The 13909-nt window shown below is 38.1% G+C and overlaps 1 protein-coding gene across 1 annotated transcript; it reads left to right on the top strand.

Annotated features, from left to right (window-relative positions):
- The first annotated feature begins 9193 nt into the window (after positions 1–9193).
- Positions 9194–13233, top strand: LOC102237962 (vitamin D 25-hydroxylase). Its single transcript, XM_005805594.2, has 5 exons — positions 9194–9682; positions 10104–10245; positions 10351–10983; positions 11085–11414; positions 12311–13233. The coding sequence occupies exons 1-5, from the start codon at positions 9446–9448 to the stop codon at positions 12526–12528; spliced, it is 1560 nt and encodes a 519-aa protein (XP_005805651.1). The 5' UTR covers positions 9194–9445; the 3' UTR covers positions 12529–13233.
- Positions 13234–13909: the final 676 nt, after the last annotated feature.

Raw genomic sequence — 13909 nt, 5'->3', positions numbered from 1 at the left:
TAATTCAACAGAGACCCATAAAATACATTTTGATCAACATGGCATAAAACATTTAAACTGTATGGGAAAGCAGAGAAGTGCACATAATCCCTTCCATGATGTACAAAAGCATTTGCAACTTGCTCAAAGGAATGATAAACTGCTTTTCTGATGTGCACAAGTGACACAACGATTTGAAGACTGAACAAGTAGTTTTGATTATACCTATTCTGTTCTGAGAAATGCACCAAAGCGACTAAAAATACATTTTAAAAGATAAGCTGTTCAGATAAAAGAGGCTATCATGTCACGCTGAGCTGAACAGGAACTGAAACTCATTTCTCCAAAGAGATCTAAAAAAATCTAAGAGCATACAGGACTTAAGAGATATAATTGGTCAGCTACTGCATGAAAATGCTTCATCTAATGACTGTTTGAAAATCATCTTGATGGCAATAAAAAAATCCATTCTTTAAATAGATTAAAAAACAAAACAACAACAAAAAACAGATCGTAACAAATTGTATTTTTATGACAGACCTCTTATTGTCAAGTGCAGAGATATTCAATTTGAAATTGGTTCCTTGCTCAAATGGTTGTGCCTTATTCCTATATACTGGTAAAAAGAAAAGTAAAACATTTTTGCTTTTTTGTGAGGGAGCCATTTGTTCTTTTACTGTAAGCAATTTTTTGTTCTTTGTTTGTTTGTCCAGCACTCTTTTTGGCATGTTTTTGTGTGTCTCATCTTAGACATGACACTGGTCTATCCCTTCATTAGAGGAGCCTCATAAACCTAAAAAAAATTCTTAGGGCAGAGTTGACCTTCTGAATAAACAACAGCAGCCTTTGTCTCTCCCATGAATGTTGAGGTACTTGGACTGGAGGGCCAAAGTCCAAAGACAAGCTTTTAAATCCTTTGGAATAGCTATAGAAAGATGACAAAAAATTATTTTTGAAGCACATAATAACAAAAAGCAGAGTAGAAAATAATCCCATCATTTAGATTTTGTACTAAACAGCTCTGGACTCCGGAATTGAACATGTGCGCATGATTCAGTAAAATTTGCCACGTCAGAGAAAACTGATCAACTAAAACCACAGCAATTAGTTGGTCAGTCAAGTAGTAATTGCTGGGCTGAGTTAATTTGTTATGTCTTGTTTATTTGTGTGCTAATAGTATCACAGGGAAACCTCATCACTAGACTACCCCTTTCCTTACTTTGATGTCGATCCAGCTTCTTCAAGCAATTTACTTTGCTGCTGGTTTCAGGCCTTCCTCTAATTCCCCTTATGTAACAACAGTGGAGGATGTCTCATAAAGCATTCTGGCTCCATGATAGTTTTCACATCACAAGTAAAACTCATTTCAGTAGATGGGCCTTTTAGTGATATTGAGCAGACCTGCAGGCCATGTAAAAGAAGCACTAAAATAGCCTCTGGCTCCTCCACACACTATTAGAACCTGATTGTGAGAGGCATCTCAGCAAGACATGCCATTGGTAATGATTGGTAATTGTCTTGTTTCCATCTGAGCATGCTCACAACACAGAGTTGCAGGCAAAAGATTTTACAGAGATTTTTTTTTAAAAAAAAGGTCAAGGTAAGGAGTACGTACATAGTAAAATAGTAAATTACACAGCCACAAAATTTTCAGAACCTTCTGACTAAGAAAAATGTTTGTTTTTTAAATTAAGATTTTTTAAAAAGTAAGAATGTTAGCATCTAGGATGCAGCTAAAAAAGCTTATTTCATAAGTGATAAGGTTGGAAAATGATGGGATTACTTTTCATTTTCGTCCTGAACCTGAGAGGAAAAACCAAACACATGCTGAATGGTTTGGGCATGATGTTCTTGAGGGATAGATGCCTAATAATTTATTATGTACAGGTCAGAACTACGTCACTGAGGGTTTTGTATGTTACAAGCAGTGTTTGTAATGTAGAATCCAGAAAATAATTAATATTGTCTCTGTTGGTAGTTCTACGTAGGATTTTGGTTGGTATGTTCCAGATCAACTGGAAACCTTTTTAATAAACCATGCAGATAATGTGACATTACACTAGTCAAGTCTGTAAATGACAAAAGAATGAAGTTTTCTTTCCATATTGTGATGGGAGAAAATAAATAACATTGATACACTGGAATCAAAACAATTCTGGAACCAGAAATACAAACTAAACAGTAGAATTAAGAGCTCAGAAATTTTAATGTAATTACAGCACTGCAGAACTACACAGAAGCATCTATAAGACAAGAATGTAATGCACTTCATTAATTAGTCAGATGGATTTTGTACTTATTTAATGTTACTCCAACGCTACCATTCATCACTGAATAATCTAACCAATGAGAACCAACTGATGCACAGAAAATTAATTCCAAGGGGAAAAAAGTATTGAGCCGTCTGCAATTAGCTCTCACTTCTCACATTTCCGGAAGTTCGGCATGAATTGGCTTGGAAAAATAATTACAACACAAGAGAGCAGGTTTGACAGAGAGGGCAGCGTCACTCACTGCAAAGCGTGTCAGAGACAGTCTCAGTTGAATTCACTGGCAACTCATCCAAACAGAAACAACGTCAAGGTTTGCGTGGGCTTAAGAACAAATATGTGACACTGAGGCAGGAAAAACAAGAGTCAAAGGTCCTTCAATTATCTGATGGCTCTAAGAATCCAGAATTGTTGAATGAGGCCTAAAATCTGATAAAAGGGCATATAATAAGAACTGTAAGTTGAAATGTTTTTTTTACATAAACTGTTTCCATTGTGAAGCTTTGCATTTCTGAGTAAAAGTAGTAGTCTGTGTAATAGAATAAACTCTGGCTTAGTTGTAACCATCCATCCATCCATCCATCCATCCATCCATCCATCCATCCATCTATAGCATGTGTTTGGACTGTGGAAAGAAACCAGTCCAAACCTGGAGTGAAGAGTACCTGGAGAGAACCCACACATGCATGAGGAGATCATGGAAATACTATACAGAAAAATACATGTAAAAATACACATCTTTATTATATTTGGTCAAAATGACCAAAGCCTATTCTCCTGATACAGAAGTGAATATGTGTGGAAGATAATTCTGGCTGCAATTCTGACCAGCTGATTAAACAGGAAATAAGTATTTAGTAAAGCTTTAAAGTGATTAAGGGACCTCTACCCACTCTGAACAATCCGGTCTAAGTTTCAAAAGTGTTTAAGGGACATAAGAGAGCACTTTGTAATGGACACTTATGTATAAGTAATAGATAGTCATCAAGTGAAGTATGCTACAGCTGCTTTCCATTAGAAACCTAACATTTAAACACCTGCCTAGAAGTTACATAGGGATTACTAGTCCTCTTGTTGTTGTTGCCACAGCCATTACGTAGTTAGAAAAAAGGCTCTGGCCTGCACGTCTGTTTGGAGAAAGGCTTTGTTAGGAGATTTGCCCCATGCTCTTAGTAATTCCAGTGTTCCTGGATAGGAAAGAATTTATTGGGGAGGCACTGCTGTCAAAAGATCCATATAATAAAACTACCACACATAGTCCAAATTGGAGTAAAACAGGAAAATAAATTCTTTCTCAATGGAGTCATTGCTCAGCCGTTGCCAGTTTCAGCCTGTGAAACTACGGGGTAGGCGGCAGATTTGTGGTGGGGTATGCAGTGTTTATCACTCCTAAGACTGGAACCACCAAAAGATAGAATTTTCCTTTCATCAATCTCTTTGTTGTCCACTTTACCTCATTTAGGGTCACAGTGAGCTGAACCTTGTCCCAGCAGTCAGCAAGCGAAATGTATTGTACATCTTGTATATGTATGTATTGTATTTTCTGACAGGTTACCAGTCCATCACAGAAGGGTTTTTTTGCTATCTAAAAACTGACGAATGTTAAAGATGTATATAGTTTTGCTCAGGTTGCGTTACATGTTGGACAATTTGTCAGTCAGTCTAAAAGCTTTCTCCTTTCTGCTCCAAGTGTAACAATGGTAATTATGGCCAAGCACATCAATTTTATTTTCATCATAACATATTCTACACCTCCAATAATTAAAATCTTTTTTTGTTCTGTGTTGGTAAATTGCAATGTGCCTTTTATGGTGCTTTTGGAGTGATGACTTTTTTTTCTCCGAGAGGCTTTTCACTCCATGTTGGAACAGGACTTGTTTCGATGTGGCTGTCATTCACTCACCAGCTCCAACCAAGGCCTTTTGCTTTGGTCAAAGGTTTTATGCAAACATTTTTGCCCTCTGAAATATGAGATTTCAGGGGGCTTTGTTGCAAAAATAAAGACTGCTCTGAGTTGCAGTCTTTATTTAAACTTTGTCTCTGTAAATCTTAATTTCTGTATTAGCTTTAACACCTTCCCTTCCGGTTTGTTAAATTTACTTTATGTTCCCAGTTGCTCCCGTTTCTGTGTTTCTTTGCCATCTTTTGTCTGAAATCCTAATTAATTATGACATGCAGGACATGTACAAATAGACTGGAGAGGGTAGAGGAAGAAATGAGACACAAAACATGAGGAAGGCAGGGAAGTAAGAAATGGTCATTGATGGCTATTTTATCAATTTGGGAAGGCAAAAGGCATACATATACAGTATCTAGAAAAGCATTACAGTTCAGTTCAAAAATGTTTTATGGATCCCAAAGGGAAACCGGATGTTGTTGTAACTTATTTACTTAAAGAGTTACTGTATTTATGTATTTATTGTATTCGATAGTAGAAACAGTTGATATGGAGAATATATTTGTTTGATAATGTGCTGTTGAACACTCACATGCACAAGATGGCAGTATGTTCTTTTCAGTTGTTTGGAATCCACCAGACAAGAAGAAGAAATACAATATTCTAGAAGAAATAGAAATACAATACAGTCAGTCTGATCCTCCTGTTGTTGCCACCAGCCAGTGTTGCTCTATTTTAGTCTGTTTAAGTTTCCTCTTCTTTTATTTCCCTTGGGACTCCCAATATTTAGGTAAAACATTTTAAATACATGAACTGTTTTATTTAGATAAATAAAACATGTTTACCAGAGATAGGGTCTCCCTCCTTGCTCCCTCTCTGCACGCAGGTTCTCCACTTCACCATTACATGAAGCTGTCTGGAAATTGTATTCAAGGATGAACCAAATTTCTGTATATTCACATTCCTTTCCTGAAATCCTTCTTTTTTTTCTCCCTCAAGCAAACAGAATGATTGGGCTGTTACTCTAAATACATCCACAGCTTCAACTCCATGTAAGTTGACTTTAAAGCAGAAGTCAAATGCTTTAAAAGTTTACAAAGTGAGGACATCATTTGGGCTTTTAAAGAATCGTAATCTCAGTGTATATACACTTTTGAACTTTAATAGAATAATAAAAACTCCTCAAAAACAGTTTTCCCATTATTCTGGCATTTAACACATTTTGGTAAACCTAACAGATCTAAAATATAAGGCACTTTTGATTTAACATCAAACACAGAGAGAAAGACAATAATGTCTTCTTATACAGGGTACAGAAACTGCTTGTTTCATCTGTATTCCTTAACTTGAATCCACAATTTAATGTCACTTTCCTTTGTAGTTTTTAAAGTTAAATCAAAACTTTAATGCATTTTTTAATGTTTTCCAATTTCTAGAGTGTTGAATCCTGCTGGAAACCTTCTAAGTTTTGTCGAAAGGAGTTTTCCAGAATTTGTTTCTCAAAGAAAAATAGTCCATGCACCACTGAGAACATGTTGTAAAGGTGTGTCGATTACACAAACTGCTAATACTATGCAATTTTTTCCTACCTGTATTTACCAGAGTAAGGATTTAGGTTTTTAGTGATTTTTTTTCTCTCTATATTTTTCATTTCTCTATCCCCACCTTTTCCCTCCTCCAAATTTGTTTTCTTCGCTGTTCATTTCCTCTTCCCAACAGGTGAAATTCACAGCAGGTATGCTTAGTTGAGGCCCCCACCAGTGGCTTTTTTCTTGATGATGTTATCTTCTGATTGCCTGTAACCAGGGGTCTGCAACTCCAGTCCTCAAGTACCACTGTCCAGAAATTTCTGGATTCCCCAACACACCTAAATGAAACGAATGGTTAATGGCCAGACTTTTGGTAAAACTTGCTGAGATGCCATGGAGGAAGCCCAATCATTTGATTCAGGTGTGGTGGAGCAAGCCTGTGCCGAAAGGTTGCAGGACAGAGGCATTTGAGGACAGAAATTGCAGCTCTCTTCCTGCAAGCTTTTTAAGCTGGACTCAGATTTGAAGTCTGTTGACCTATATTGACGGCGCTCTTAGCCTTTGTTTCCTAGCATATAAGCTCATTGAGTATGTTCCTTTAAGTCTATGTAATGTTGGTAATTCTTTCCTGGGTTTCTGTGCAGATCACTCAAAGATTCTTGGGGAAACTCTTCTTCCCAGTTAGCATGATAAAAACCAGCCCCTTGTTCTTCGCTAGTTGCTTTGCACAGAGGGTCTAGATCAGGGGTGGGCACTCCTGGTCCTCGAGGGCCGGTGTCCTGCAACTTTTAGATGCATCTCTACTTCAACACACCTGAGTCAAATAATGAGGTCGTTAACAGGACTCTGGAGAACTTGACTGCACTTAGGAGGAGATTCAGCTGTTGGATTCAGGTGTGTTGGACCAGGGAGACATCTAAGAGTTGCAGGACACCGGCCCTCGAGGACCAGGAGTGCCCACCCCTGGTCTAGATGCTTCGCTATTGAGAAATGATTGCTTCCTGGAGGCGTGGACTCTGTTGACGTTTTTTAATTTTACCTGGTCAAAAACATTTGGCTGTGACATATATAATGTGCAGTTGAGCGCTATGAAGTTTAACGGGAATTGCCTGTGCTGTAAATAATCATCCCCTTCAGTAAAGATAGAAGTGAACGAACAAGATGGCTGTTAATGTTAATTAAATATTTGGCCAATGCGGATTGAACGTCTTTGTTTACCTACTCTACTGCTGTTGCTCAAACCATTCTAAACATACAGATTACCATTCTAAAATGGCGCAGAAAATCAGCGTTACAACATTACAACTTCTCCTTCTGTTTGGTGGACAGAAGAATTAGAAATGGGAGAAAACCCAGACTGTCTGTGAAGTGCGATTTTAATTGAGTGGAATTACACAGGAAGGTGATTTATACTTCCCGGTTAATTCCTTCAAGAACTCCTCTCTCTTCAATTGCAACCTATAGATTCACCAACATAAATCTGTGAACTGGAGCTTTTGCTTTTCTGGTAAAAGTGAGCATTCTCACTTGCCTCTCAGACGTTTCACCAAATACCTTCTCCACCATAATAATTGCTGACTCTTCTCTTTCCTCCACAATGAGATCTCCACTCGTAGCTTGAAGAGAGTTACTGCACAACTAGACTCTGTTTTGTCATATCCTTGTCTCAGAGTCTTGTTTCAGCATTTGGCTCTGGTTATTGGCTCCACATTATGACAACCAGATGTTATTCCAGAGAGCTGGCAGAAACCTAAGTCATCTGAGAGAATATGCTAAATAAGTATCCTTACAAATCCGAATGACTGAGAGGTCTTCAGAAGCCTTTGGGTTATCTGAAAAGATGGAAAAAGAGAAATGTACCACCTGCCTGAGCACAGAAAGATGCAACTTTGACTAATAAGAAATTAATCATAATGAACCACAGTGCATGGCAGATGTTTGGTGTGAGACCTTTCAAGCACTTTCAGTTTAAATCGTCTGCTTACAAAAAATGCACTTTTCAAATATCACCATGCTTTTGTTTGATTTTTTGCTAAGGCAGCACCAACCTGTCCTCACATTTCTGCAGAGTTGCTGGCCTTAAGCATACTCATGTAAGTCTGGAATGCAGCACATGCCTTCACCTTTCACCTCTGCATGTATAGCTTGATCTTACCTAACCTCTATTGTGTTGGGGTGAAACAACCTGCAGCAGAATACTGGGCTAATCTTTGCAAAAATCCTGGCAACATTTAACCAGACTTACTCAGGTAGAGTTACATACCATTTTTATTCTTTTTTCTCAGTTATAGATTAAATATTTTCCGAAATGCTGTTACCTTTCAAAATGATTTCAAATAATGAATCTAATTTACATAAAGACTCACCTAAGAAAGAAAACATATCTGAACTATCATTTAACTTAAGTGATTAGTTAAAATCTTGCAAAAATATTTATGTGTTACCAGACTGTGATGAGCACAACATGAGTACATGATGTTCAAAAAATTATTTTAGGACAAATGTGTGTCACTTGTCTTTGGTTTTATTGTAGTCACTGACATCAAAGCTTTTTTGCAACATTTTTTTCCAACAAAAATCATGTCGACTTTAAAATGTTGACTTCTCTCCTAAAGTCCAGCCACAATTGTGATGTTTATTTTTGCTTTTCCAAAGAACTCTTGCTAAATCTCTTCTTTCGTCAATACCTTGTTGTGTTTTGCCAAGGGATGTTTAGTTTAGCCAAAACACGTCTACCTCTACTTCCTAGAAATAGCAGTTCAGCTAGATATTTGGTCACTAAAGAAAAGTGTTGCTCATATTTTTATTTTTTAGCAATTATTGGTAATTTAATTTGTTCAACTTCAATGTAATGATAAACAACAACTGCTTTTGAAGTTCAGATTAAATTCAGATTAGTAAACTGGAGTTTACACAATTGCTTTCCTGTAAGCAACCTAAAACCTGCATTTTTCTCTGTTCATTACCAGTTAATTTAAGTTTTATGCACTGACAAATACAAAACATTTAAACACTTCATGAAAGATTTACAAAGTTATTTATTGCTTTTGAGGTTTTTTTTGTTTTGTTTTGCTGTATTTATTGTGATTTTAGGAAGGTAGCAAACATATCAATAATGTGGGTGTAAAACCAGTCTATTGCTTACTTTAAAAGAACTTTAAAGCAGCAAGAACCTTTTAAATTCACTTTTATGTCACCTTTTCTTCTGACACAGGCATTTTTCGCTCAAGCAAGCTGCGCCCAAAGTCCTTGCAAAATCCTTTGCTCTTATTGTATCCCAAAAACAGGGATTGCTTAACATGCACATGAGGTTAATTCTTTTCTCTTTCTCAGTAATAGATTTAAATGTGCAATTAATTGTCTGATGTGTATTATGTCATGTGCCATTGATAATCTTTGAACATGCACTGTTGCCTGCATGTTTATCTAAGTCATACTAATTTATAGATATATGACAGCTTTTGAGATCTAAAATATTTTTATTATCAATAACAGTTTACATAGGGGGGTGGCTGTATAGACTGCAAGAGTTGTTAGTAATTTTAAATGACCTTTAAAAAGTCCACTTCATAACCATCTAACTGAGGGAGATTATTGATCAAGAGCAGAACAAAGTTCATCAACAGTTGACTCTAACTTTCTGGCCAATCTTGGGCTTAGAGGCGGGGGATAGAATAAATGCAAGATGATACATATGCGCTTCAGTTCCTCGGAGAAGAAACCGAGGTCGGTTCGGAGTTTTTTAGCAGGCAGGAGAGCATTTCGCAAAAATGGTTTCCCTAAAATCTCCGTCCCTGATGCCGGTGACCCGCGCGGAGGCGCTGCTCGCTCTGAGCTGCCTGGCTGTCGTTCTCCTCGCATTCCTGCTGGTGCGCCAGCTCGTCAAGCAGAGGAGACCCCCTGGGTTTCCTCCCGGTCCATCTCCCATTCCAATCATAGGAAACATTTTTTCTCTCGCCACTGAGCCGCACGTCTTTCTCAAGAGGCAAAGCGAAGTTCACGGGCAGGTAAGACTCAAACTCCCTGGAGCGCATTGCGCGGCGCGCCGCTTGTAAACCGTGCAGGGCATGACCCTCCTCCGCACTTTCGAGCGTGCACAGTCTTGGGATTAGCTATGAAACGAACAAAGGAGACTCGCCCTAACATTTGGCAGACTGGAGAATTTGATTGGAGCAGGACAGCTGACAAATCAGAGAGTTCCGAGAAATGAAAATCTCCTCCCAAGAAGCCACATAGACATCCTTTTAGCCATGCAGGTTTTTTATATTATTTGAAATATATAATATATACATATATAGTTATATGTATGAATAACAACTTACAAAAAACAAAAGAAAACAAACTTGCATTTAGTTAATTTAGCCCTATTTTTAAATATGTGTGACTGAAGAAAAAAAAACTGACTTCATGTTCCTGTTTCTTTTTCAGATTTTCAGTCTTGACCTGGGAGGCATAATGACCGTGGTATTAAATGGTTATGATTGTGTAAAAGAATGCCTTTATCACCAGAGTGAGGTTTTTGCTGATCGCCCTTCTCTGCCACTATTTCATAAAATGACCAAAATGGGTGGTAAGCTGCTGATTTATGTTTCACATACACAAGTTCATAGAATGAGACAGTGGTTGGATTTTGACTAATTCAACTTCTTTTGTTTTTATTTCTCACTTTACAAAGGTCTTCTAAACTGTAAGTACGGGAAAGGCTGGATTGATCATCGCAAGCTGGCCTGCAACTCTTTCCGTTACTATGGCAGCAGCCAGAAACTGTTTGAGCGAAGAATCACAGAAGAGTGCATGTTCTTAGTTGATTCTATTGACAAATACAAGGGGAAACCCTTCAACCCAAAACACCTTGTAACCAACGCCGTGTCAAACATCACCAATCTGATCATCTTTGGCCAGCGTTTCACCTACGATGACAGCAACTTCCAGCATATGATTGAGATCTTCAGTGAAAACGTGGAGCTGGCTGTCAGCGGCTGGGCTCTCCTCTACAACGCCTTTCCTTGGATTGAATATCTGCCCTTTGGAAAACACCAGAAGCTGTTCCACAATGCTGCTGAGGTGTACGACTTCCTGCAAAAGGTTATAATAGGATTTTCCCAAGGCAGGGTGCCCCATGCACCACGGCACTATGTTGATGCCTATTTGGACGAGTTGGAGCAGAACGCAGGAGATCCCAGGAGTTCTTTTACTTATGAGAACCTCATCTATTCCGTGGGGGAGCTCATTATCGCCGGCACAGAGACCACAACCAACACCCTGCGTTGGGCTATGCTGTACATGGCCCTCTACCCCAACATACAAGGTAAGTGTAAGATGTACCATCATTAAAACAAGAAGTTTTGATCAAAATGCATTTCTCTGTTTTGAACAAATGAGTAATTTTCCCTGTTTTGCCATGCAAAGAGAGGGTGCACAGAGAGATCGACAGTGTGCTGACCAATGGGAGGCCACCTTCTCTCGAGGACAAGCACAGGATGCCCTACGTGGAGGCTGTTCTGCATGAGATCCTTCGCTTCTGCAACATTGTGCCTCTTGGTATCTTCCGAGCCACCTCCCAGGATGCAAAAGTCAATGGGTACACGATTCCTAAAGGAACCATGGTGATCACAAACCTCTACTCAGTGCACTTTGATGAGAAGTACTGGAGCGAACCAGGAGTCTTCTTACCAGAAAGGTTTCTGGACAACAGTGGCAATTTCATAAGGCGTGAGGCCTTCCTTCCGTTCTCGTTAGGTCAGTATTCTTGTGCTCCTCCTATGAAATAAAAACTGAGATTTTGTTCAAGAAATATTCACTTTCTATAGGAAATGTGCCTTTTTCTCTAGGCATTTTATAAATTCTGCTATAAAACATTTTACTAACTACCTGAAACTATTAAACAGTAAATTACACCTAAAACATTGTCACTATTTACAATGTGGGGAAAATACTTAAGTGCCTTTTGTGAAATTTCCTCTGCTTATTAGCTTAACACCAGGTAAAGCAAAAATGACTAAATGGAATGCAGCTTTTAGGTTAGTTCTTACCTTCAATTTACTGTAGTTGCCAGGTGCATGTTACACCTGGCAACCTACAATTTTTAGATTTATATCACACTTTTTACTTAAGTTTCTCTTTTCTCCCTTGTTTCTCTAAAACAACTCTTTATTTCATTGAAAGTCAGAATACTATTTTTATAAAACAATCAGAATGATTGTTTTTTTACTTTTATACTATTTTGATTAGGCTTTAAAATTTGTCTAAATCACAGTATTTCTTTGTAATTTGGGGTTCAGTGGGGTTATAATTTAACAATTGTTGGCTCAACAAAATTAAAAATGTATCTTCAACTACAAATCTGCAGTATTCTGCTCATCCTTCAGTCTTGTTAGTGAATACTGCAATAGTAAATGCTGCCTACTTCACGTGAACTTGTGCAGCCAGCATGTATTATCATATAAGTTTATGTCCACATGTGGAGAACTTTTTTTTTACACATGTTGCACTCATTCATTCTCTCTGAAAACCCACATGATTCCCTTCTGTAATGTTTTTATGAACTTTCACTTGTTTGGACTTAAGGACATAGTAGCCACATCAGTTATTTCTACATGAGCATGAGTTTAAATGAGCACATTTTGTATTTTCAGGGAGGCGTCACTGTGTGGGTGAGCAGCTGGCCCGAATGGAAATGTTCCTATTTTTCACCACATTGCTGCAGAGGTTTCATCTTCAGTTCCCTCCACGAACCGTTCCAACTGTAACTCCCAAACTTGGAATGACCCTACAGCCCAAACCTTACTCCATTTGTGCTATCCGCAGGCAGCAGAGGTTTCAATGCTCTGAAGGCACTCCTTACCACAAGTAGGTTCGTCAGCTGCAGTGCACAGAATCACCTGTGCATACTCATCTTCTAAAAGGACTTTCGGTGATCCATATGCCCACTGACATCTTAACACAACAATCGGTTTATTCAAGTGATATATATATTTTTTTATAAGCATATATGCATGTTTGCACAGTACTTTTGACTAGCCGGGGAGGCACTAGGAGCTGAATGGACATCCTGGGAGCACGGATGGGCTATTGATTTAATTCCCTGAGCTCCTGCAACCAGAAACGAAATGCCTGTGAACCTTGGCGCAGCGGCGATGGTTTAGGTCAATGATTTATATTATGTACACCAATGATGGGTCATATCACTGATGTTGTAGGACAGCTTTGGAGAAATTAATGACACCAGCTATTCATACAGCATTTGTCTGGCCAAATGGGACTAACGGACTTTCCAAGAAAGTTCTGAACTGTGTATTGGAATTGGCTTTAGACCAAGATTTACGTCATCTGGACTGACTCTGAACCTTTCTCCAGGGATAGTGCTATGTGGAAAATCTTTCTCTTAGAAAGCAAATGCAACCCTGATGGATTTCTAGAAACTGACTTTGCAATACTGGTTTTTGATAAATGGTGCTTGTCAGTACTAATAATGTACTGTGTTTATATGTAACATGTTTGTTGTATTTTTGGAATCCTGGTAGTGTACATGTTTATTTTTTTGTGTGTATTCATAAACTTGCCCTTCCTTTTCTTTCAAAAATGTTATTCTTAAATGCTATTTTTTCCCAAATGAGCCTTTGTGTTATTCATAATTCTATGTTATTATTAATTTAACAACTCCAACTATTCTGATGCGTCACTAGCAGAAATATTTCACAGAATGTAACCTGAAGAAAACTCAATAATCTTCGGGCTCACGTTGTCTGAGAAAAAAAAAAAAATCTTCTTTTAACTTGAAGTGAAAAAGTCACTGTTCAGTGCAAACTGTTTCTAGAATCTAATACTTAATAGATGTGTTGCTTGAAATATATACTGGGACACCTAAATACAGTTTGACTAGGAATGTTAATAACTTAATAGAATGAAAAGACATAAAAGACTACAACTGGAATTCATAAGCATCAAAAGGCCAACTTCAAATTGCTTCTTAGATCTTTCTCCAATCAGAGGTAGACAGGCAAGATGCAAAGCACTGTATAATTACCTGAATCACAGATGCAAATTACAGATGTTTGCAGACAGTATGTTATGATCCTTGTTACCAAACTACCGTAAGTATGCCTGACACACAAGTCAGGGTTCATACATCAGACAACACAGGCTCAGGTTTCACTACGGTAGTCATCCGCTGTACCAATATGAAGCTAAGGAAACATGACCTCTGTTGAACTTTTCAATTTTACCTAATAGCT

This window comes from Xiphophorus maculatus, chromosome 4, assembly GCF_002775205.1.
Source record: "Xiphophorus maculatus strain JP 163 A chromosome 4, X_maculatus-5.0-male, whole genome shotgun sequence".
NCBI classification, from domain to species: Eukaryota; Metazoa; Chordata; class Actinopteri; order Cyprinodontiformes; family Poeciliidae; genus Xiphophorus; species Xiphophorus maculatus.
The sequence above is the reverse complement of the archived record's forward strand: the minus strand, read 5'-3'. Positions and strand labels throughout refer to the sequence as shown.